This window comes from Antrostomus carolinensis, unplaced genomic scaffold (genome assembly GCF_000700745.2).
Source record: "Antrostomus carolinensis isolate BGI_N321 unplaced genomic scaffold, ASM70074v2 scaffold14781, whole genome shotgun sequence".
NCBI lineage: Eukaryota > Metazoa > Chordata > Aves > Caprimulgiformes > Caprimulgidae > Antrostomus > Antrostomus carolinensis.
Window position 1 is genome coordinate 31,765 of NW_010293592.1, and position 25,847 is coordinate 57,611.

At 41.5% G+C, this 25,847-nt stretch overlaps 1 protein-coding gene across 1 annotated transcript in view; it reads left to right on the top strand.

Annotated features, from left to right (window-relative positions):
* Positions 1-25,586, top strand: part of LOC104532204 (ras-related protein Rab-3B) — a 52,438-nt gene extending 26,852 nt beyond the window's left edge. Inside the window, exons 3-5 of the mRNA XM_010177342.2 lie at positions 12,971-13,089; positions 21,295-21,419; positions 25,134-25,586. Coding sequence (XP_010175644.2) covers positions 12,971-13,089; positions 21,295-21,419; positions 25,134-25,321 — 432 coding nt within the window. The 3' untranslated portion in view covers positions 25,322-25,586. The remainder of the gene's footprint in view (positions 1-12,970; positions 13,090-21,294; positions 21,420-25,133) is intronic.
* Positions 25,587-25,847: the final 261 nt, after the last annotated feature.

A 25,847-nucleotide genomic window follows, 5' to 3' on the forward strand; every position in this document is an offset into this window, starting at 1 on the left:
GTACATGCTGTAGATGAAACTTTGCAGAATATTTTTTATGCCTCACTTGATGAGGATAACTATAATCTAAGAAATTTTTAGTCACTAAGGATCAGGAAGGCTGGCACAAAGCACTGTTCAGCTGTGGCAAAGACTCTGTGGAGGATTAGATCTTAGGATTCCCTTCTCTCTGCTGCAGGTGTTGGCAGGAGAAGAGCTCTGATACTACCACATGATCTACTAAAAAGGCCTGGCTAAGGGTGTCTGAGATTTATGGGAGCTCTTGGTTTGTAAGACAGGATGTACTTGCTCTCACACATGTGCTTTGTCATTGTGCAGTAAGTGCTGGTAGCACGGGGATGAAGTCTGCTTTCCCTTCAGGCTTCATGTGAAGAGCTATCAAAAGGAGACATCTAAGCAAAGAGATATGAATATTAATTGTGGCTTTCATAATTTTTCAACTGACTCAAAAGATGAAAAGAAAACCTTTGGTCCAAGGAAATTAGTTTCCCTTTGGTACGATGGATGGAGAAAGAAGACTTGGGTGCCATGTGAGGGGAGAAGCTGTTTTTTTTTCCTTTCTGTTCTTTGTATTAATTTTATTAATGCCTTAAATGGGGACACATTTTGTTCTCTGGACTCTGTTCTGAGAATGGTGATTGTGATATGAGTATACCAGGGAAAGGGAAACTCGTATCTGTTTCCTGCAAGACCAGAAATCATCCTGTCCTGCAGAAGGGCCAGATACTGTCTCTGCCTGAATCTTGTATAAAGCATTAGGGTAAGTTCCAGATAGCCAATGCCAAAGCTTCCCCTGCTGCTCTAGACCCTCCAAAATTGTGTTGAGTTACAATTCTTTGACATGGGAGTAAGGCAAAATAGTGGCAGGCAGAAAGTGCAGTTCATTTAAATGTAGTTTCATAATATTTTGAAGCAGTTATGCTGTTGCTGAAGTCATGATCCCTTAGTGTTAAAATGTCTTTAGCTCGTTGGCAGATCTAATTCTGTTCACTCTTCCCTTATGCTTTGACCCAAAGTTTGCTTTTGCACCTTTTCAGTCAAAAGGAGTGATTTGGATTGGAGTGGGACCAAGAACAAGCCCCAAGAGCCTTCTTTTTGTCTCTGTCATAGTAAATAACTTGTATTCCTCAAAACATCAACTTGTTGCACCTTCTCCAGACAAATCATGTAGCTACATATGAAAGCAGAGGAGCTCCATCTGTTCAGAGGTTAGTTCTCACTAAGGAAGCTGGCTTCATTTGATACATATTTCAGTATGTGTTTTCCCCAATGTAACAGGACAAATTCATTCCTAAGCTGAGAAGTGTTTCTAAAAGTGCAATGGTAATGGAGTGTGGAATTGCCCTTTGCTGCACGGAGCCGGTGGTCCGGAGAGTCTGTTGTCAATTTTCTGCTGGCAGGCAGTCTGGGTGATTTGGGAAGCAGTGTAATGCTCGTGCATGAACTTGTGCTTGTATTGTCCCTGATATTATAATTGCTTCAATTACAGATTTGTTGATAGAACTTTTCTTGCTCGGGGTGATGCCGTGCAGTTTCTCTATTTTATGAAGCTATGTTAATGTAAAACTGATAGAACATAACGAAGAATGATGCCCCTGTATTTTTGTTGATCATACACATTTAGTGTTCTGTAGCAGCACATGCATTTAGTGTTCTGTACAGGTATGACCTCGTGCTATCCCTGTTGCACATAGGATTTTAATTCACTTTAAATAAGGTGATCTGGATTTGTCATTAACAGCTCTTATTACAGACTTCTTTCCTTGGGCTTAAGTCTCTTACATGTTTTGAGAAACAGATCACGCGGAAAATGCTGCATCTTCTTTTCCTCTTACCTAGAAACTTAGTCTCACGGGAGAGAAGTCAGGACCTTTGCATCTGCAGGGTTCTTCGCTGAGGTCACTGGATGCAGGCAGGACCTTACAATTCTTCAAGGCTTATTTTATACCAAAATTTGACCGCCAAATGGCATCTTCCCGAATTTGGGCTGAATTGAGCGGTCCTGGCAAGTGCAGGCAGTCGGCTGTGCTCGACAGCCTGACCGAGGTCCCACCACTGTGAATGGCTGGGGACAGATGAACCTGGAGGCATGCAACGACATAACTGCTGTCCCTCAGAAGAGCAGGTAAGGGCACCTCGTGGGACACCGGCAGTCACTGTAGCACAGTCTTCTCTGCCCCATAGATCTGACCCCGATAAAAGTTATTCTGTTACTTTCAGTAGAAGCTCACTTAAATCCTGTAAAAAGTGTAAGCAACGCTGCTGTATCAAACCTTCTCTGTAGCTAACAGATTTCCTGCTAAGGTGATAATTCTTTGACCCTTACCACTTGTGTACACAAGCACATATTAATTAGCCTAGCAGCAAGTTGGGTTTGAAATGGTCTGTTGCTTTTATGCCTCTCATTGCTTAATAAATCATTAGAAATATGATAAGAGTTCTCCACCGGTATTTTTCTTGTCAATATTAATTCTTTATTGGTTGACTTCAACTGTAAGAGATTCACACTGGTGTGAACATCCATTAGTGCTCATTTTTTAACTGATTATACTCAAAGGCAATGTAAGGTGGGCCAAGCAGCATCTATTCAACATCAGTGTGGGCCAGGATTTCTCACTGAAATCCTGATCATCTGAAGTGCTGACATGATATTCTCATTAGTATCAGAATTGTGGAACTGCTGCAGAACATGCTGTGATTGACCCAGCTGTGGTCTGCTTGCTAAATCTGTTTGAAATGTATTCTGGCTTCTTAGGGTCTTTTTCAATGTGCCAGGTCTTCAAAGTTGTTGTTGTTGTTGTTGTTGTTGTTGTTGTTGTTGTTGTTGTTGTTGTTGTTGTTGTTGTTGTAGTTTTCCTTTAGATAGGGCTTCCTTTCCTCTGTTTGCTGGGTTCCTTGGCAAAACCATTTGTCCTTGAAAAGGGGACCAGAGGAATGGATTTTGTCTTGATTTGTTCCTAAAATGAGCTTAGCTGCAGTATCTTTAATTTAGAAGAAATGCACAATGAGTCCTGCCAAGAAGAGCTGCTGAAAGATTTCTGAACAGCTGATGAAGGAAGTTATTGGGACATCTCAAGTAGGTACTTGTGGTAGGGAAAATCTGACTGTAGCCCCATTTGATCTTAGAGCAGAGAGAAGCAGTTCTTGATAGATAGGGACTGACTGGGCAAGGATTGGAACTGGGTTAGAAGTTTTTTTGAATGTCAGATAAATTAGTCATATGTCCTTCCTTTTTAATGAAGCCAACAACACATTTTCTTCAGCTGGAAAATCTGTTGTGGTTTTCCTCTCTCTTTCTGAGAAGGTAAGTATGAAGATGTGCTTTTCATCAGTAAGATTTGAGCCACTCAGGCACTTTGTGTGTCCACTGGCCAAAGGCCAGGAAGCAGCACATGGCCTAGAGAGAGCAGGGAGCTGTTGTGGTGATACCCACAGAAGTACTGTAGAGGTGATGAAGTGGTTAGCATACAGTAATACCAAACAGCAAAAAGTCTCACGTGTATGTCAAGAATCACAGAATGGTAGAGATTGGAAGTGACCTCAGGAGATCATCTAGTCCAACCCCCCTAGGCTCCCTACACCAGGCTGCACAGGAAGTGCACAAGAAGTATTTGCTCATGACTCTCTTTCCAAATGGAAAGGAGGAGACATCATCAGCACAAAGGTGGGTGAACTTAAAATAGGGTGCAAAAGGATCTCACACCAAGAAACCCATAGACACTGTAACCACATGACAGCCCCAAAGGGACCTCGCAGCTGCTTACTGAACTGCCTCAGGAGTGCAGGAGAGCCATCTGCAGCTGCTACACAATGAAATTTCTAGTTGAACATCTGGACCGTGTGGTTATAATAAAAAACATCACGGTAAGTGGTAGCAGATCATTTTCTTTGTCCTGTGCTATTACAGAGCATCGCTGTGCATGTACTGTTGTGGTTGACAAAGAACTTGAATTCCAAGCCTCTATTTTAAGATTCCTGTGTCTACTCCAAAATAGCTGTCCTTTAGCTGAAAGTTTTCCTTTCTATTCTCAGCAGAAATGTGGGTTTGCTTGGAAAGTTTCAAATTCCATTTGATTGTTTTTTCACATTTTTGTGAATTTAAACAAAAACCCCTTCATGTGACCAAAGAAGAACCGTATCAGTTATATTTATTGCATTGCTTTTCAAAGCACGTGCACATTCCTATCAAATATAAACTTAAGAGATAGAGGAATCTATGTTATTGCTAATTCCAACATTTGGAAATCATTTCAAACTCCACTGAAGTTAAATACATACCTTTTTCTGTTCCTTTTTATTTGCCTTCTGATTTATGAGCTTCAGGTTGTTCTTGGGTTTTGTTGTCTTTAAGCTTTCGTTCTACCTTCTTGAGTGCTAGGACCTTAAATGTCTTTATGTTTTATTTAATACTCACCTGAATTCAGCAGTGGGGCTTTTTTCCTGATTTAGGAGATAATTAATTGGAAGTTGCCTGAACAACTCTTAATTTCCATCAAATCTTGAAAAATTACACATTAGGGTTTTAAAGACCTTAAAAGAATATTGTTATTTTTGTAAGTGTCGTGTGTTTCTTAATATAAATTATGTTTGGTTATTTTTTTTTCTTGTTGCTGCCCTTCAATTTAAAGCACATGTTCTTGCCTTATGGTTGTAACTTGATTTGGTATTTTAATCTTAGAAATATCATAAACACCTTCCCAGAATTTCTGAGCATTTTGTCTTAGAATTGATCCCCTTGACGTAGTATCTCTAGGGGCTTCTTGTGAAGTATGAAGCCCAGATTTATCCCTAATCCACTAGTAAATGAGATGAAATCTTCCCTTGATAAGAACAAGCCCTAGGAGTGATGCTCATAGCAGGGTACTACGTTTTCTTACTGTTACAGGTGCTGACAGGTCTTCCAGGCACAAAGTCATTGAGCATCACAGACACCTTTGGATATAAATATTTGCTTTGTAACTGAGTTAGCTGAAGGTCTTGCCTAGAGTGGTGCAGCCGTGCTCCATGCTGGGTACCACCGCGATGATGCTGGGGGAGCAGAGCCGGGCAGCTGCCGCCCAGCCTTGCGCAGAGCCTGCTCCACACCGACCTGAGCAGCCCCTCTCACTGCCTGCCTCTCTTGCTGGTTACCATGACATTTGATCACCTAGAAATAGGCTCCAGGAAGTCTGGGTCTTGTTCTGCTGCTCTCAGAGCTGGGATTTGCGCTGTTTTGCTTTTGTGCATTTGAGGGGGAGGAAGGCCAATAGCACTATGATGCTAATTCCCTTCACCTGTCCTTGTTCCTTTCCAGATCAAAGAACCAGGCTACTGAATTTAGATTTGTACCACAGATCATCCAACTTCCTCCTCACAGATTTTTCATTTGTTCTTTTGGCAGAAGATTCATAATGTATTGAGATTTTCCTTCCTGCTGTACATCTCTATGGGTTAGCAGTGCTGTTACGACCCACACAATGGTAGCTGGACTGTAGCACGTCTGTCCACAGGGCCGTTTGGGATGTCCACCTTGCTCACTCCCAGTAGTGTAGTGCTGCTTCTGAAGTACTCTGGCTGTGATTAATTTATCTGCTTCCCAACAACCCTAGCTAATTAATAATGCTTATAGTGGCTAACATTGCTCAGACATCTGTGCATCGTACAGCTGTTCTTGGAGTGGCTGAGTAACAGAATTAAAGGCTTTATGTGGGACAACTAAAAAGGTCTCACAAAACTGGCAAAATATTTTTTATAACAATGCATTAATTGCCTAAAATGCTTCTTATTCTAGGCTCTGAGCCTCTTAAAGTTTTCTTAAATATTTTTTTATTGTAGCAGTGATGATTTTATCACTTGCCCACAGTGGATGGCCTTTCAGATGCATTATACCTCTTGAACTTTGCAGTTTATTTGCAGATAGGCTAGAGAAGTGGAGGTTGGAAGTAGGCATGTGGTGTGGATGCTATGTATTTTTGTTACTGCCATTTCTTTATTTTCCTATCAAGGTAACTCGATTGGAAAGAATCCAAATATATCTGACTGATCTTTATATTAATTCTAAGTAATGAAAAATCAAACTTCTCAGTTCTACAAGACATTAAGAAATGTGCACGATGACCTTAATCTTTGTGTGTACCTCTTCATGTGATTTCTCTTTTGTGGGCTCTGTCTTTTAAATACTCTAACAGAGAAACTCAACCTGCAGAAAGATGAGAAGAGCAGATAATGTTCATGAGCAAGCAGCACTATTTCAGTCCTCCTTACTGTTTGACAGATCAGGAAGGGGAACCGCTGCTAATATTCACTACAAGGCACCTGGGAAAACTGAAATTTTTTTTTTTTTTAACATCTTAGTAGGTCATAAGCAGTAGTGTTAATCACAGTACCTTGGCCTGATTCCAGTTTGGAAATTAGATTCTGCTGAGCAAATGTATCCTGATGCATTTTCAGTGCTTCACTTTTTGTCTTACGTGGTATGGAGTTGCTGAGCAAAATTAAAGAGCTGGGGCTTCCCAACCACCAGAAATGTTTTAATGATGGATGAGGTCAACCTACACTAACTCTTCCTCCTTGTCCATCAGCTTAGTTTACAAAAGGACTTTAAAAACTAAGTGCAGTGCCTCAACTGAAGGGACACTCAGCCACTGAGTTATGGGTGACAACTTCAAAAGTGTGTGTGTGTGTGTTGGGGAAGACTGAGGCCTCTGATGACTGACCAGATACTGGTGAACTCTTGTAGACTGTGCAGGTATTAAAAGTCTCTTTTAATAAAATTTCCATCTCCCTGGTAGAAGCAGTTAGTAGGAGTTTTTTTACTGGGTAAGCAAAATAGGATGGGAAAAGTGAAGCTTCTGCAACTGGTGGTACTGAAATTATCCAAGGCTTCTGGTTTTGCTACCTCTAGGGAGTTGAAGTGAAGATAGCCATAGTGGGGAAATGTTTAAAAAACACTTTGCAAGGATAGAGCTGTGAAAAAGACACAGGTTTGGTGGGGGTTTTTGGTGGGGTTTTTTTGTGTTTTTTCTTTAAAAAAAAAACAGAAATGTTTTGCTGCATATTGCTAATATTGCTCAAATGAAACTGGCTCTCAAGGTATCTAAATGTGTCTGAGTAGGCTCCAGTGACTCTTGTGCAATGGGAGCACTCAATAACAAGAGAGGAAAAAACCCCACACTTAATATGATCTGTTGAACTGGAGCATTTTAATCGGAGCTGAGCTCTGAAGGAACCAGGTGTTATTTTGCTCCTGGCAGCAATTGAAACTTCACAGGCTTTTCATGACATCACATCTTTTCCATGTCTTAACCAGTGACTCATCTTGCTTGCCTGTTTGTTCCTATTTCTAGCTGCCAGCAGGAACAGTAAGCTCAATGTCAGCATTCTCTTATTAACGGCACATATTAGTCTGCCCAAGGTCACTCTCTTCACTCACCCTTGTAGTTCTTGGTGGGTTGTTTTTTTCCCCCTTCCTTTTTCTCCAAATAACTTGTTTAGCTGATTCTTGGTGGCTTCCACTCAAAAGTCCACTTTTGCAAAGGAAATGTGGAACATTGCAGCAGATATTGATAACATACTGACCAAAACGAGAATTTTGCTGGAGGTCATGAGAAATTTCACTCTTTGTTGAAACAGTCCAGAAGGACAAGGCAGTGCTGTTTGCTTCCCCAGCTTTGAGCAGCTAGCTGGGTCCAGCGAGGAAGGCAGAACAGGACAGCAGTGGAGAAGGCTGCACGTACAGTTTGAGAGATCTGCCTGGAGCTGGGAAGAGAGCGAAGAGGGGATGGAGGTTGTGGATGGCAGAATGGCACTCTCACTGTTCACAACAGAGACACCAGCATAACTCCGAGCAAGCATGAATGTTTCCTCATCCATGCAGAAGGGAAGGTAAAGGGGTCAGATACACTGAGCCACAGACTGGCTTGTAGCAGGACAAACAGCCTTCTGCCTTCAGGATGTGCCTTTATTTCTTGTTTATTCAGATTATCGGTCTTGTAGAGAACAGGAGCTGAGGTGGCCAGTCTTACTGAGAACTGAGCTGTGTTTGCAGGGAGTCAAGTGTTTCCTGACACTTTGATGTCGAACAACTTGCTGCCCCTGTAACCATGGGGCTGTGAAGTCGATTATCCTGTCTCCAAGGCTGACCAAACTCTGAACAAGGTGTGAAACGCTGTAGCGTAGGTGTCATGGTACGGCACTGAACAGCAGAGAGGACGAGGTCTCTCCTTCACTACAGCTGATGAAGCCCCAAAATGGTGGCTGGTGCTGCTTCTTGTGGTTGATGAAGCCTCTGTTCTGACTCTGAGCAGCCTAAGCAAGGATGGTGCTAATTACATGCATCTTATAATTGTTGCCAACCAGCTGGATAACAGGTGACTCTAATTCTATGATATTATTCTTCTTTGGAAAAAAGGAAAAAAAAAAAACATCCCCCAAAAAACCAAATCAAACCATAATCCTTTAAAAAATCGAAAGGTTTATTTCCTTAGAGGCTGTTTGTCACATACACTGCTAGAACAGTCATGGTGCTGAGGGGATTAAAGCCGGTACAGATGAGAAGTTTCAGTGACATTTTATTTGGAACAAAGAACTTGTGACTAGAAATCTTCACTAGAGTAACAATGGCTCGAAATCAGGGATTCTGATTTTTCAGACCTGCAGGAAAGAGCATCTGTCACAATTTAAAAACTCAAATGTTTCTTGTGCAAGTATCTTGCTGTTTCTGCCGAGACAGCCAAGTAAATTTAAGCAAAGCTGCTTGTGCTCCTATCATAATGTTTAGGTGACGGATCTTGTGAGTAGAGGGCATCTGCACATAATGCAAATGCATTTATGTCTTTTTCTCCTCTGATGAACACTGAATTTTGATTGCTCATTATTAATGCAAAAGCTTCAGATTTTTGTTTCAAGCTACCAACTACTGGTCTTGTGGGGGTTCTTCATTGTTTGTATCAAGGACGGGCGCGTGAGGAAGCTACAAAAGAACAGAGTTGTTAGCACCTTAGTGTAAATGTACCTCACGGATTCCCTTCCGTACTTGGTTACAGCCAAGCTTTCTGATTCCTCAGGAGGGACAGACAAACAGGCTTCTGGGTGCTGACGGCTCAGCTATTCTTCTTAGGCATTTGCTAGGCTGTTAATTAGAGCTACACTGGGTTTCTGCTGATTCCTGCTTGTGCTTCATCTACTTGTCTCCTAATGAGTTTGTGGTCTACCTGTAAATCTTGCAAACAACTTGGGGAGGGGAGGAAGAAATCTGCATGAGTTATTTTCTCCTTCATTAGATAAATGTCTTGCGCATAAAAAACTGAAATAGCTAATTACCTAAGGTTTGTGGTGTTTTAAACTTATGTAAGAGCAGCTACTGTAAATGCTGAAGAAACTGAGCTCAGATTTTGCAGTTTGTTTTATTTTATTTATGTGGAAGTATCTGAGTGGGGTGGGGTGGGGTGGGGTGGGGAGGTGCTGGTTGAAGTGAGCATAAAACATGGTGTGAGTCAAGAAAATTAAGCTAGTTTATAGCATAACCCGAGGAAAAAATCCCGTTGAGAGTGATATTACAAAGATTCAAATGGATTTGGAGAAATGCAAATAAAAACCTTTAAGGGGAGATGACATGATCTGTACCTGTACAGTAAAGCAGAGCGAGGAATCCATCAGTGACTCACATGGAGCTGAATCACATCTCTGCGTTGTACCACATGGCTACCAGGGCAAGGTTACGAACTTTACATACCGTGAAATATAGGATGCCTTCCCCAGCACCCGCTCTGATAACCTGAGAAGGCAGGCACCTAAGTATATACTAATGAATATGCAAATCACCTTCTTAATGAGGTAAGTGCATTGTCCACCAGAGAACACATTATGACAAAGCAAATGCGTGTAGCCTTTTGGGCTTCTGTACCTCCTGCTGCCATGTCCCTGTCTCCAGCTAATGTATAAACTGGGGCCCACCCCCACACACAGGGGTTTGCAGACAAAATACTGACATCAATAAACCAGAATTACTCAATTTTAGAGCTTTCAGGCAATAGCACAGTTTGCCTTTAACACAGACAAACTCTGGGGCCTGAGTCCAGTTCCTCATGGGGCAGAGGCACTGAGATGGTACCAGGAAAGGTTTTGGAAGCCACCCTCAGAGTCCCTTGGGGCTGCTTCCCTGGACAGCCTGGATCTACATCCTCAGAGCTAACTCCTTGCTCTGAGCTATTGTCAAATTTAATTTATTTTCAGATTATTCTGTGTGTAGCTAAAAAATGTGTTGTGCAGTTGCTTACTGCCTGGTCACAGCCTCATGCCCTAAGCCAAAATTAGTGCTAATTAAACACAGAGCAGAAAAGAGATGAGGTTTGGGAGGTAGAAGAACTTGGGAATGCAAGTGTAAAACAGTAATGCTGTGAGCGTGAGAACTGAAGAAGCCCAACTCCCTATGGATTTATTTCTTTCTGTTGGTTGCAGGGTCTTAGAAGTTACTAATACTGATATAGGTCTTTCTCCTAATAAGGCATGAAGAAAGCCTGTCCCCTGTGGATCCTTTAGTGTTGGAAACAGATAAGCATTGTCCTTAAGCTTCTTTTCCCAGCTAAGGTATGCTTAAGGTCTCCCTTCTTCACCTCACTGGCTGTTTTTGTGACATTGGTAAGAATGTACCTTTGAGAGAGTATCGCCTCAGTCAAATTTAATCAAAAGTCAGTAGAGTTATAATGAGCAGATACACATGCATGTGGGGAGACTGAGTTAATAAGTCTGATGTCCTTAGGAAATCAGGCTAAAATAAAGCAACTCTCATGTTTCTGAATAAACAGAACAATACTGTTGCTGCGGAGACCTTCTCCACTTGAAAAAGTATAGTTAAGGATCTAGTTGGCAGGGCTGGTTTAGCTGTTCAGCAGCTAAGCGAGGATGTGGTGTCTGTGAATGTGAGAGTGCTCTGCGATGGATTTACCAATGGCAGGAGGAGAAACGGTCACTCAGGCTGCAAGGTGTGGAGTCCACCTCATTCGGGTACTTCTTGTCAGGAGGGAACAGGAGGACTATTTCTCAGCCAGTATGCAATGCCTCGCTGTGATCGGCTAATGGACTACCCTGTCTGGAAATAAATACCCGAGTTTCAAGGAAAAATCTCTTCTTTTTCCAGAGGATTGGTGGAGAAACAACAAGATTTCCTGATGCATAATCTCTCCACTGGGAAATTCGCAGTGTGTTACAGCTGTGGATAGTCTCACAGTAGTGCAATAGGCAGAGCCTTTTAAGCAAGCTGCAGGGAGCTTATTTACAAGTGCTTTCCTCCCAGAGAACCTCTGCGATATTCTGGTGCAGAACAACAGGTGATCATTGATGTTTTCCCCTTTCATAGACTGGCTAGCATGTGTTCTGGAAGGGCCAACACTGACTCTTGCATGAGACAAAAACCAAGCTGCATTTACTGGAATGATGGACGGGAGGATTTTAAAGCTGAGCAGTTTCCTACCCACTGCACCTTGTGTGTTTTCTGGGGTTGTGGTGATGTGCTAGGTCTGATGAAGCTGGCTCTATACTCCTGCAGGAGTGCTCTACACTTTACTCTTCCAACTAACTCTATGATTGATGAGTCTTTTAGGGTCTTTTTCTCTAGAGAAGAGAAACTTTAATCACATTTTAAACAAGTGGCAGTAAATGTTTTCTGAAGTGTGGCATTTGGAGGACTAAAGGACCTTTTATTTCAGAACTGCTAATCCATAAGAGTAACTAGCAGTTCAACACTTTATGCTGAACCTGTGCTGTCCTGGTGTTTAGCTGAAATAGAGCTGGGTTTCTTTTCAGTAGTTAGAATAATGCTGCATTTTGCTTTTCAGCCTGGGACTTGTTGTGAGAGAGACACTGACAACACACCAGTGTTTGCATTTTTGTCACTGGAAGTGAAGGACTTTGTGTTCTGTTAGTCTACAAGCACAAGATTTAAGGGGGTGAGGAATATTTAAATTAATAAGCTAAATTGGCATTTGGATATGCCAATGGGATATTCCTTATCATTTGAGGGTAAGGCCTTTTGCCTCCCTGCAGCTGTTTCACAGAGCTGACATTTGCCAAAAGATGGATGGAAAGTGTTTGTTCAAATGATGGATACCTCCTGAATGAGAGGTAGGTTAAGCACACCACTTCTTTCCTTGGTTCAGAAGCCAGATCCAGAGGGAACAGATTGGCAGTAGGACTGCTAATCTCATGTAGAAATATTCCTTGGTTTAAGAGCAGGCACCCAAAATGTGAGGAATAAATGTTGTTGGCATCCAACAGATGGTAGTTGACATGTTTTCAGCTGTCATAAGTCTTTTGAAATTCTCCTGTCGTATATGCCAGAGTTTCACCTTTGCGCTGTCAGGCTGAACACAGAAATGACAACTGCAGGTAGAAGTATTTTTCAGCACTCCAGACAGAATTAAGATGAACCAACAGAAGAGGATTAGTAAATCTTGAATTAGTAGGTACACCTCAGGCATCATGATTGGGACATTCCACATTAAATTCACTTTGTAGAATAATTTTCATTGCATCAAGTCTTTAATTGTTGTCTCTAACCTCAGGTCACCCGCAGCATCTATCTGAAGGGCATTTTCCTGACCGTGACACTAAATTGCAACACGTAAATGTCTTCTGCCTGGTACCATCCTGGACTGTTTTCCCTTGTCTGCTTTGAAGTATCAGCTTTCGGTGAACTCTGCTAACATTTTATTATTGCATTGAGGCTGAGGTAGAGAAGAGCAATTAAAGGGTTGACATCTTTGGTTATGTTTTTAATAGTACATGTGTCAAAATGCATTTAACAAATCATAGTTGATGCAAAAGCCCAATTAATGCTAAAATGTAAGTAGAGTTCATTTCAGTGGGAGCAAATGAGAATTTTAAAATCTGTAATAACAAAATTGGTTGCCTTATTTTAGATACAGGATCTAACTACAACTCCTGTTTCTGAGAACTGAAGTCTTAAAAGCCTAAATATTCCTTTCTGTTCCAGGATACAGCTGGGCAAGAAAGATACAGGACCATCACTACAGCCTACTACCGAGGAGCCATGGGCTTCATCCTCATGTATGATATCACCAGTGAAGACTCTTTCAATGCAGTACAGGATTGGTATGAAATAAGTTATTGTTGTTGTTGGGCCAGTTTGGTTTCTGGCCAATTTTCTCATCACAATTGCTTGGTGAGAACATTTGACATCCCACCCACCGCAGTGCTTTGCATCACCTTATTCTTTCCTCTTCATCTGTACTCTGAGATAAGTAATTTGTTTTTTAATCTCTTAGAAACTAAAGTTCTACAGCTTCACTTTAATGAAATAGTTATAATAGCATACTGTAGCAGTTGTTGCTTTTAAAAGTCCTAATTGTTCTTATCTCAACCTGTGAGTCTCCTTACCCTTGCCCTCAGTTCTCTCCCCTATCCCCTTGGTGTGGGGGGGGAGAGTGAGCAAGCGGCTGTGTTTGACTACTAGCCAAGTGAAACCACCACTAGTGTAAAGAAATTAATCCTTTAATGCATTATTTGGGCTTATGAAGTTTCTGGCTATGCTGCTTAAAACAATCCAGTTTAACAGTGGTTGGTTGAGTCAAATCTCATTTAAAATCTAATCAGGCTAAATCTTTCCAAACTGCCTTAAAAAGTGATTTTTTTTTTTTTTGGAACCTACAAGTGTAGACACATGGAACAGTATTCACCTTGCCTAACTAGAGATAGTTAAAATCTAACTTTAAATTAGTTGCAATAAGAGGAGGAAGAGCGAGGTCTAGGACAGAAAGCAAGTATACCCTTTAGAAGAAGCCTGTCTGTTACCACTGGCTACAGAAAGCACCTGAACAGCTCTGTAAGGCAGTGCTCAGTGTGGAATAGTGGGATGGGGGAGAAGGAGTTACCTCTTAAATGGGAAGGGTGGGAACTTAGCCTTAAAACTATGTATGAAACAGATTTTTCAGCTCTCATAAGCTCCTCTGGCTCCACTGAATTCAGTACAAATGCAGAAAATGATTTCTGGACTTTCTGATGACAAAAAGCCAGGAAATGTTTTTGGCTTATAGTGAAAAAAGAAAGCACTAGGTCAGTCACTTTAAAAGCTCCGTGGCAGTATCAAAGCTGGATTGGTACCCAGGCTCATCTCCCCCAAATTTTGGTGTGCACTTCCCCTTCCCCATTTGGAGGCTCTTCTGTAGCTCATGCCACCTGTCTTCTTCCTCGGGAAGAAATGTCCCATCTCACCCCACACTGTGATCTCATTTTGGAAGTGGAAGCCCAGACCTTCTTCCTGCTTTCCTGCCTTCTAGGCAAGTATGTGTACAGAGCCCTAAGAGTGGTGGTCTTCCAGGAGAGCCAGAGCACGTGTTGTTGCTGTGGCCATGGGCAGTGCCTGCAGCCCCCTCCGTGGCAGCTGATGGGAGGTGTTTTCTCAGCAGAGACCCAGCACAGTGCCTGGGGTGAAAGCATCTGAGCTGCTGCTGTGAGGTAGTGACCACAGGCACAGCACAGAGAAGCAGAAGGCTGGGCTCTGGTTCTGGAGCTCATGTTTTGCCATGGCATTCTCACAAAGAACACCTGACTTTGTGTAGGAAATACCAGGCATGGGGAGGCAGGGGAAAGGCTGTGTCTGTCCTCAGAAGTAGTTCCTCAATGCTCCACTCAAATGTCTTGCAATCATTTCTGCTTGTTACCCTGTTACTGCAGATAGGTATGGTCAGTGTGTGATGGCAATTCAGTTGTTAATCTCCCCAGTCTGATAGACTGATTTGCAGTGCTCTCAGTGACCTCCCAGGACCATGTGACTGCAGCATGTAGATAACTTAAAAATGTTCTTACCTAATGGATCAGAAGAGCCTCCTTCTCCTGGAACATACGCTGGCTATGGCACTGGCTCCTAGCATCCAGCTCAGTCTGCCTTTTTGTCCAACACCTATTCTATATCCACTAATCTAGGTTGTAACTCAAAAGGCACAACAATGTGGTTTGTTGTTTCTAGTAACTTGGCCTTCTTCCAAGGCTGCCCATTATTTGTTCTCACTGACCGCTGAAGCAGTTGGTCATGATCATCACATCTAAAGTTGTAGTCTCCACCTTCACCCCGTCTCCGCTATCGTGATGCCATGCTGCAGAAGGTGAACTGCAACATCTTCCTGAGCTGTCCTTCAGCAGCTAATGATAAGATACAGATAAATTTTTTTGCTTGCTAGAAACACAAACCCAAAGGCTTTGCCAAAACCAGGTTCCTCCACGTGGCACACCAAGATGAGATTAAGCTGTTTCTGCAAGTGTCTGCACAGGGATTTTTCCCATAGCAGTGCAGCACGTGAGCTAGGCCAACATCTTTCACTAAACTATCAGTATTTTCATCTTGGTTCCCTGATGAAACAAAGTATGTATGACAACACTAGTTCATCTACCTGTCTCTCTGTTGGTTTCTCTCTAGTAAGTTTTACTAATCAGTCTTAACTTAGCCAAAAAATACCTAATCTCAGTCTATGAGCTCCTACTATTTTAAAGTTTGTACGGGTGAAGTTTAACCTGAAGCTTTGTACTGGAAGTGGTCTCACCTCTGCTCCATCAAAGGCAATGGTGCAGGAGTATCAGAATTGGGGAAGGTGAGCCTTGTGTATTTGACTTCATGTCTTCCTGTGCCACAGAGGCTGCATGAATACCTTTGCTAAGAGCACCTTATCAGCCAAAGGAATCTTTCCAACCATCAGTTTTAAGATTCTGAGCCCCAATAATGTAGCTGGGCAGGTAAAATCGGCCTGTGGTAGCCCATTTCCTTCCTTTCTGAAGCTTGTCCACGGGAGAGATGAGGACTACAGCAAAGCCAGCCTGGCTGTGCCAGCAGAGTCCTCTAGTGGTGATGCTGCTGAGAGATGTTTTTTTCCAGTCTGCATAATTGTTTTGTAAACTTAAGGGACAAGAAAAGGAAACAAAAGCTTTTGGCTGGTGCTGGTGTTGCTCTGTCAGCCTCTGACATTCGCTAGCACACCAAGTGGGCAGGTTTTTTTGTCTTTTTTTCACCATGCTGGGTGATACAGTCATGCTTCAGAAAAACATTACACTGGATCTGGTCTTCAGTCAGGAACTGTAATCTCCCTGGAAAATTAAGGTGTCTACTACTTGAGCTCCTTTAGCTCAGAGCCTTTATCTCCATGAGCCTGGTCCCTTCTTCAGGTCAAGTGCAAGCCAGCAGCAGCAAGCCTAATGATAAAAACAGAGCCCTAGCAGTCCGGCAGTGCTTCTGTTCGGTCTTGGTGAGAGGATGGAGTGGCAGCAGCTGGGAAGCAGCACAGGCTGCAAAGACAGTGGCTTACCCCTGATCCTCAGCCCTGCCTTGTCTCACCCATCACATGTGGGTGGCTGGGACAGCCTTCCTGCTCTGCCTGCTGTGCCCAAGAGGGAGAACCTCCATAACAGTGAGAAGGCTGGAGCCAGGAGTTTTGGGACATGAGATGGGCTGGTGGGAGGACAAGTGCCTGAACCACCTCTTCTCTGCTAATGAAGCTGTTACCCTCAGTAGTGTTGCTCCTGGATTCCCAGGAAATGGCAGTTGCAAGATGCTTTTTATCTTGCAAGGAAGGTATGTGGCCTGAAGACATGAGTTGCCTCTCTGCTTGCAGAGGTTAAGGTGAGACTACAAAAAAACATGCTAGTTCTAAGACTGGGGGTTGGAGTAGATGATCTTTCGAGGTCCCTTCCAATCCCTAACATTCTGTGATTCTGTGTGATTCTGTGTAAATGGGGCATCCACCTAGAATATATGCAAAAGCAAAGCTCATCCCAGGTCTTCTTACATCCTGCAAGTTTCCAGAAGTTACAGCACTTAAAAGAGAGAATAGATGTGTAGGATTAAGTGCCCTGCTCTCCTAGCTGGCTAGTGATGCATTTTTCAGTGTCCAGCTGCAGTAAATAAAGAATACCGTTAAGCTGAATATTTTATCATAAATGCAGCATGATGCAGCAGATCAGCTGACCTTTTAGACATTGAGAATAAATCAGCAGTACTCAGTTAATGTGAATTAAATCCAGTAAGGAACCTGTTAACCTTCCCATATATTTCTGAAATAGTATGTGGGGATGGAATTTGAGTGTTTCTGTGGCATAAAAAGGTGAGTAAGTCACCTGCCATGTGATCATGGGACCAGGTTCATAAAGCAAATACAATCAAGCTTAGGAGGATACTTCAAGTAAATAATCAGCAAATAAAATATGAAGTGATGCCCATTCCACTGACTTTTGGCTGCTGTCTATCCCAGTCCACTCTCGTTGGCTGGTAAGAATTTCCCACCTGAACATAATTCCTGGATCCTAAAATTGTACCCATTCACAAAACCTTGGAACAGGTCAAGTTGTGAACAGTAGTCATCTACGTGTTTTACAGTAGGACATTCTCCAGTCTAAAGCTTGTTCCTTCTTGCTGGTGCCCTGCCTGTTGCTGTTTAGTGATTCAGGTTTTTGAAGATGCTGTGTAAGCAGGCTGTCAACATGAATCTCAGCCCGTCTCACTGCTTTCTCTTGTACCATCTCTTCCTGCAGAGTTCTCTACAGAAAACAAGCCAAAAGCATGAACAAACAGCTGAACCAGAGACCTAGCACTCCAAGTAAGCTCTTGCCCATGACAAACTCTTACCTTCTCTTGAGCTCATAGGGGTGTGCCTAGATCTCAAAATTCATCATCATAATTACACTGAAAGTATGGGAAGGTAGCCTTGTGCAAAGTCACCTCTGCATCAGAGAGAAGTCTTTTACCTTCTAGACCTCTCCAGCATCTTGGAGCTTATATCCTCCCTCTAGCTGGGACATTGCCAGAGCAGGTTGTGCTCACTAGCCTTGTTATTCTACAAGCCTATTCATGAAGCTCCAACATCCCCTCTAAAACCGCCTCCCATGTATGTATGGTGTAATTTACCTCTTACCTCTGGCTCATTGGCATGTGACTGTTTTAACAGCCTCCTGACCTGGCCTCACCTGCTCACAAGGGAAATGAGAATGTCTCTTCCAGTCTGCCATACGATTTCTTCCTTGGGTGATCTTTTTACTGCACCCTTCTTATGGGTGGATGTCCTAAAGAGGATTCTGGATTGCTTTGTGTCACTCCAGAAATACTTCACATAAACCAAGTAAAGGCACTCTTTCTCCTGAATGAGGAGGATCATGGCTGTATATCAGGTGTTTAGATGAGCTCTCCAGGTAGTATATGAACGTGAGGTACAGTTTTTCCTTTATTCACATGAATCACCCCGATTAATGACAGTTATCTTAAGGCAGCTGAGAAAGTCTAAGATACACAAATGCATTTGGGAATATCTAGGACGTGACCTGTTGACCTGTTCTCTTGCTCCTTCCCTGGGAAAGGTGAAGCAGATTATATGAGAAGCCTTAAGAGATGAAGCCTGAGTGATTTTCCTCACTGCAGTGTGGCAAGAGTACAGTCAGGCTCTTTTAGAAGAAAAAGCAAAAATGGGCAAAAGCAAAGATGGATTTTACCTGATATTTGAAAATAACTAATTATTCTGTTTGAATAATAAGATGTCTTTTCTGTAGCATGAGTGAAAGGGTTAAATGACCTTCATGGCTTTCAGATCAGTTTCTAGACTTTTTTACTAGTCTTCTTTGACATTTATTATTTGACATTGGCTTGATAGTTTGGTGTGTAGATAAGTCAGTGGTTTATAGCTCATTGGAAACTGTACTGAAACTAGAGTATATTCAGCATTTGATACTGTAAAGTAAATAGAAAATATTATGGAAACTGTGCTTTGGACAATTTAGACAATTTCATAGAAGGGAAGAAAACACTGGTTAAATTTAACTTAGATTTAAGTGACAGCTGGGTTCATAAATCATCAGCTTTATTTATCTTTAAGGCTGATCTCCAAATTAGGTTGTTGGTATAACCATGTAACTGTGAAACTGAGACTATTTTTCTTATAAGCGTGAAGCATAAAAACCATGCTTTATCATCAATTTGGGGAATTCAGCACAAATAAGGCACAGCATTGTTATTGTGTCACAGAAATATATTTTTCCCAGTGTGTATATTGGACTGACCTAATAGTTGTTGAAACATCTCAGTTGCACAAGTCTGTTTATTTATTTATTTACCTTTCCAAAAGCTTTTGGAAATTTGCTGCCTTTCTTTCTGTATGGGGATCAGGGTTTCTTTTAGGCATTCTTCTTCAGAGCTTTGCTTGTTTGTTTTTTTATTCCTAATAAGTGTAAATGTCAGTGTTCTGCCAGAGAGGTTTTCCACTAAATTGTACAAAACAAGGACAAGGCTGAGTTTCTGTAGGAGAAACATGTTTTTTTCTTCCTTTTTCATTTTCTAAGTAATTCTGTTTAAATAGCTAAGATTTGGCAGTGTATTCCTGTACAACCCCCCGGGGGCTGAAATGAATCAAGAGAGAGGACTGGGAGTCAGAAGAGGAGCTTGGTTATAAGCATTTTAACTTGAACCTGGAGAGACTTTCTTTCTATTGCTTGTGGAGGGAGACTGGGGAGATTTCATCTTCCTGGGCTTTTGGTTGATTTCTGAGGTCACCCCCTTCGGTGATGAGCCTTGAGAAACCCCAGAGTACCACATAAACTCATCACAGACTCTTATTAGCTCTCACAGGGCTTGTCTACATGGAGGCACGCAAAAGGGTGGAGGAGCCAAAATGGGGTTTGGAGTGAGTGCCTTTCCAGGAGGGCACTGAGAAGAGTAAGAAGTTTCACCACACAAAGTCTTTGTTTATTTTTGTGTGTTGCAGTACGGTTCTGCAGTGGGCTCGGTTTAGGTTTATGTTTTCCAGTGCAATCCAAACAGGCTGCTGCTTGAAGGCAAGTTGCATAGTGAAGGAACCCCCTTTCTCATAGTTATCTGTGGAGTAACATGACTGGCTGCTTTCTGTGGAACAGGCAAGTAAGCAACAAGCAAAAATTATCATTAGTAGATCAGAGCTGAAGGCTGCTGCTAATTCAAAAGAGAATTGTTAAGGGAGTTCAAGCAAACTAAATGGAAGTAAAAATCTGAGGGGAATCCTGGCTCTCCTGGGAAATGCAGGTTTGTCTGAAACTGCAGTGTCCTGGATGGAAGGGTGGCAAGTAGGGACAAAGAGTGGGAAGGTGAGTTAGGGACTGGAGGAGGGAAGGAGTGTATCGCTTCTGGCAGAGCAGCCTGATTACCTTTGGGAAGGAGGGAGTCTTAAAAGATAGCTTGGGGAAGATAAAATAGGTTGAGCCAATCTGAAAAAATGGATGAAAATGAATGCTACAGAGGTAATACTGCTCTGCTGCCTCTGTGACACCTCACCGAGGATGGTGGAAAAGGACTGGCCCCTCAGGATAAACAGAAAAAAAAAATCTTCTGTTTTGTCATAGGAAAACTATAAAAAGGCCAAATGTAAGGTCAGACTCCTGGGATCCACAGCTAGCTCCACTCCAGTTTCAGCACAGGAGCCACAGAGAGCTTTAGAGGCTTTAAGTTTGTCTCAGTGCTCCTGCTTAAGCTCCCATGCACTTGAGCCCTCTGTCAATGAAGTTAGCATTTGTCTGATACTTGCCATCTGTCATTGCATCTGCTGTTTCCTGCCTTTAGCTATTATTTAATCCTGCTTTGATCAAATATTAGCTCACAGAGCCTTACCTTGATCCCATATCTTCCCAATTTGGCAAATTTCTCTTTCTCTTTAGCAATTGTTTCCACATTTCTATACAATTTTCAGTTTCCATGAACCAATTTTCCTGTTCAATCAAAGATGATGCTTCCATCTGTTTGACTCTCAAAACACAATTAGTGATGGTGTTACTAAAACGCTGCAGCAAAATGTGCTGCAGCAAATTAGCATCTTTTTTGTCTGCTCTGAATTATTGTTGCTACATGTTTTGCAAGAAATTGTAAATCTAGCATGAAGTGTGTATCTATTGTATGGCTTTCTCGAGGAACAATATCCTTAAGAGATGTAATTGATTGTCGTTCCTCTGACAGATTACAGCTGAAGGAGAATAAGCTTTAGAAAAATGCTTTTTTTGTCCCTAGACTTAAAAAATCAATCAATTCAGCTGTTTGTCTGGATCTCATGATCTTCAAAACACTTGCAGAGTCTTAACAAGAAACATAATTGTCACACAAAGTTAAGGAGTAGTAAAATACAATGGTGCTATAAATTACATAGTCTGCATTCTTGCTTTGTGTGTAAGCTTGGTCGTTTGTCTTTTAACCAACACACAGTCTGGCAATGTTGATGTTGTCATTAGTGGTGCTTATTTTCATGCTTAATACACGATTGTATTTTGGCAGAGCTGATGGAAGGTAACAATCTTTCTGACCTGCTGTAGGGCCACACAAATCAAGACTTACTCCTGGGACAATGCACAAGTGATCCTGGTCGGAAACAAATGTGACATGGAGGATGAAAGAATTGTTCCAGTGGAGAAGGGGAAACATCTGGCAGATCAGCTAGGTACATGTCAAAGCTTTTCTTCCTACTCTTTTTCCTCAGCTTCTTTATACTCTGTTCCTTTTAATTTGTACAATAAAAAGTCGTTCCAGCAGTCATACTTCAATAATGCTGTCACAACTAAGAAGCATAGTATATTCTAGGTCCATATTTTACTTGCTTAGTGCTGAATGCTACTTTCTTGTCATATTGCTGTATCTGTAAAGCTAATATCTCAGGATGTAAGGAAGATAAAGTTTGGTTGGAGAGAAAGCTTTTATTAGCTCAGTGGAATGAAAAGAGAAGAAGTTTTCATAAACACAATTCTGTCTCCAGTTCTCAAAGTACCATACAGTAATTTTCAGAATGCAAACACTGATTTTTGTAGAAGAATTTTTATTTTTTGCAACTGAACAATGACAAAATAAATTTATACATCAGAACTGTAGAGTGGAGTAAGATATATTTTAAAAATGTACCAGGCTTCTTTATCCAGGGAGGGAAATGACATTATGTCATTGATACAGGATAGAAAAAACAAAACAGTTCTATTGAGAGGAAGCTGGGATTGCAGTGAAAACTTTAGAAGGAATATCAAAATAAACTCATCCTAATTTCTTATTTATTTGTAATTTTTGTTATATATTATAGCATATATGATCCTTTTAATATGGAATAAGGGCTTCTGTGTTAAGATTTAACTATACTGTCATCTTCTTTTAAAGAATTCATAGTGAGTGGCAAGTAAATCCTGTTAAAATTTAATTCAATTAACAGTGAAGACCTTTACAGTGGCCAGACTGTAAATATTTGTTTAGCTTATAAGAGTAAAGATTCTTACCAGACCCAAAGGAACCACCATCATCCCCAATTTATAAACTCCTGTGTTGTCTTCAATTCTTCAGGTGTAATTGAAGGGTGCATAATATAGTGTTAAACTGAGGGTACTGGAGTTCCAGTACACACTGCATATATTGTAGCTTAAAGTGTGACCTTGATCAAATTGCCAGTTATGGTTAAATCTTAGATAATGAGTATTTATTAGTTTGGGGTTTTGTTATTGTTGTATTGGGGTTTGTTTGTTTGTTTGTTTTTTTAATGAAGGGAAAGCCTGCTCATACATGAGTAAAAAGTATGGATTTGTGATAGGGACCTGTGTGATATAAACAAAAAGACCTACGACAACAGGTCACTGTTCCAAAGAGTTAAGAACAATCAGATTATTTTTTTTTTCATGTGCAAGAAAAAAATAAGCATGTCTGCAAAGGCCTGCAGGTTTGGAGCCTTCAAATGTAAATTCTACGTATGCTAAGCACAAAGGGGTCCCATTCATGACTGGAGCCTTGAGGCATAAACAAATAATTACAAATCACATTTGTTTATGCCATCATAAACAAATAACGAGCAACTATCAAAGTAAAACCCTCTGATTTCCCATCATTATTATTATTGTAATAATAATTCTTTATATGTAGGACTAGCAAAGCAAACAAAGACACGGTTAGTTTGCAAGATCAGTTATGGGCTCTTTTTTACACATCAGAATTTAATTTGCTTTTGAAATTATGAATGTGAATAAACTCTGTTCCTGGATTGCAGACTCTCAAAACCATTGTGAATGCATGTGTGCCCACACATTTTGCAAGAGTAATTACACTGTTAGTAGTTGAAAATTTGTCCAGAACAATGTAACAGCAAATAGAGAGTTTTACTGGAACTCCCACTCCTATTTGGACTTCTAATGTTTTTTCTCCTCCCAAAATTCATCTGGTTGTTTAAATACAAACCTGGTATCTAGATTCTGAATCCTTTATGTATGGGACACTTCAAAACACACACGCACAGAGTTACCATAGCAACTGACTCCATCAGTAGGAGACTGTTCTGCTGAAGAATCCCTGGTTCTGCCCCCGACCTGTCCTTGTGCTTGTCCAGCTCACTCTGGAGAAACATACCCCAGAGCAAAGCAAAACAAAAGCTAACCATGCCTTTGGAAAGTGCTGTCCCAGTCCTCCTCTTCTGTAGCCTCCCAAAAGACTAAATGCTCTTTTTAAAAGCACTGAAAAATACTTCTGGTTTTATCAGTCAGTTTTTCCTTATATTAATTGTGCTAATGTGTACAGCATTGTCTGAAATGACTTTGTGTGTTAGGTGGGAGGAATCTTTTTAATTGCTATCGACTGCTTAAACTACTAGCTTTCATAGTAATGATTCACACAAAGGTTATCCTTCAGTGTGTTTAAGTTTGTGTGACATTAACATAATTGAAATAATTTCCTAATCAGATTAAGAAACTGTTATTGGCCTGAACATGAACTAAACCAAAACAGATTCAGACACAGCTGAAGCTAAACCAATGTTAGATTGACAAATATCCCAATTCAGTTCTCTGATTTCTTGTGCCTTTCATATACATTTTTAATCATCATCAGAGACAGCAAGTGGGGCAGACAAAACCCTCATGTGATGGAGGACAGCCATCCTTATTGAGTAGCGAGGCAAACGTCTCCACCATCACTTCAGCCGTTGTCCCATGATTTTTAGGAAGCGTTAGAATGGGGTAGATACCTACTTGTTATCTCGTACATCAAGGTGACTAAGTGGCAGACTAATCACTTCTAATCAGTTAAGACGACTTAACTTTCCCTTCATTTGTGGCAGAATTAAAGAAAACTGATGCAACGCAGAATATCTCCAAAATGAAGCACAACAGAATGTAGCTTATTGCAAAATAAACTCTCTGTGGTGCTTGAGCTCTCGCTGCTGGCTATATAATAACCTGGCAGAACAGAAGCAACAGCCGTTGTAAGTGATGGTTGGCCTTTGAGGCCCCTGGAGTTAGAGCGATAAAGAAATGCTTCACAGTTCAGCGCGTTTCTGCTGGCTGAGGCAGGGTTCAGGCTCCTCTCTGAGAAGGCTGGTTCTTGTGTAGAGCTGGGTGTCAACCGGAGGCAGCAGGAAAAGCCGTCCGCGTGCCATCCCCCTCCAGCCTTGCTGGGGTTTTTTTTAAATCAGAAAGGGTGAGTGTTAGAGAATGCGTACTCATCACTGCAGCAGGACTGGACACTGCAATTACTCTGTAGGAGGCACGCAGTTATGTGTAAGTCAGCAGTGCTGAACGACCCTTGTCAGGATGGGTGCTCAGTCGTGACGTGTGCTGTACAAGTATTAATCACCCTGAAGAGTTTTCTGCCTAATCAGACAAAGAACAGGAAAAACAGGACCAAAATCGTGGAGCACTTTGCTCAGAAGTGCAGATGTCAGACAGCAGAATTAATACAACCACAATCTTGCCTCTCTTTCTGGTCTCTGCTCTTGCCAGGCTGCAGTAGTGGTGTGTAGAGCAAGCCTGCCCCGTTGCACAGGGGTGCGTGGAGCCCAGGACGTTCCATGTCAGTGGCATGTCATCAGCAGCTGCTGGGGATCTTCACTGATGGAAAAGGGAGAATTCAATTCCCTTGTCCTGGCTTTATTCAGGTCTCATGTCATCTGCAGGGTGTGTTTTACCAGGGCTGTGGTGGAGGGATCCATTTACGCCTTTGACTCTTACTGATGCTTGATAAATTTTAGAAGTATTTGTGCTCACTGTGGACAGATTGTGGGAATCAACTGAACTTTTGAATGCTCTAATGTCTTGTTTTCTTAAGGTGAACTCTAAAAAAATTGATTAGTATTTTAATAATCATCGCTATTGTCATCAGTCTCTATTGATTTTTTTTTTCCCACCTTTCCTCACAGGTTTTGACTATTTTGAAGCTAGTGCCAAAGAAAACATCAACGTAAGGCAGGTGTTTGAGCGTCTTGTGGATATAATCTGTGAAAAGATGTCAGAGAGTATAGAATCAGACCCTTCCAGGGGCAATTCTGGAAGGAGCATGCGACTCACAGACAACCCACCCCCTTCGCAGCAGAACTGCTCGTGCTAGTGACCTGTATTGATGAGAAATGTCCTGCTCCTTTCCTGACTAAATTTTATCTTTTCATTTGTGGTTGTGCATTATCATGTAGTCCAAAGGCAGAAGTCTCTGTTGTAGGAAACTGGTATGTTTGTTTAATGTGCTGGAGTGTTAATATTATATATTTCCTCTTCCAATAATTGAAAAAAAACCCAACTGACTAAATATTGTACGTGCACCTAGTGTTAATGTGAGTTACAGTGAAGAAAAAGAATTGTATAGTGTTGGCAAATGTTATTTCCACAGAGAATGTTGCATTTTTAATTTTAAATTCCTCTACTGTAGAAAGAGGTTTTTTGTCAAGAACTGTGGGAATCATAATCACCAATCAGAAGGGACCAAGTCTAAAAGAAAATGGGGACAAAAATATCTTATAAGGCAACAATATGCTTTTAAAAAAACAAACAAACATTAAAAAAATCTATTCTGAGATATTTTGAGAGTCATTGTTGCCGTCCTCTAGACATGAACCTCAGTTTTTCCGTACGGTGTGGCA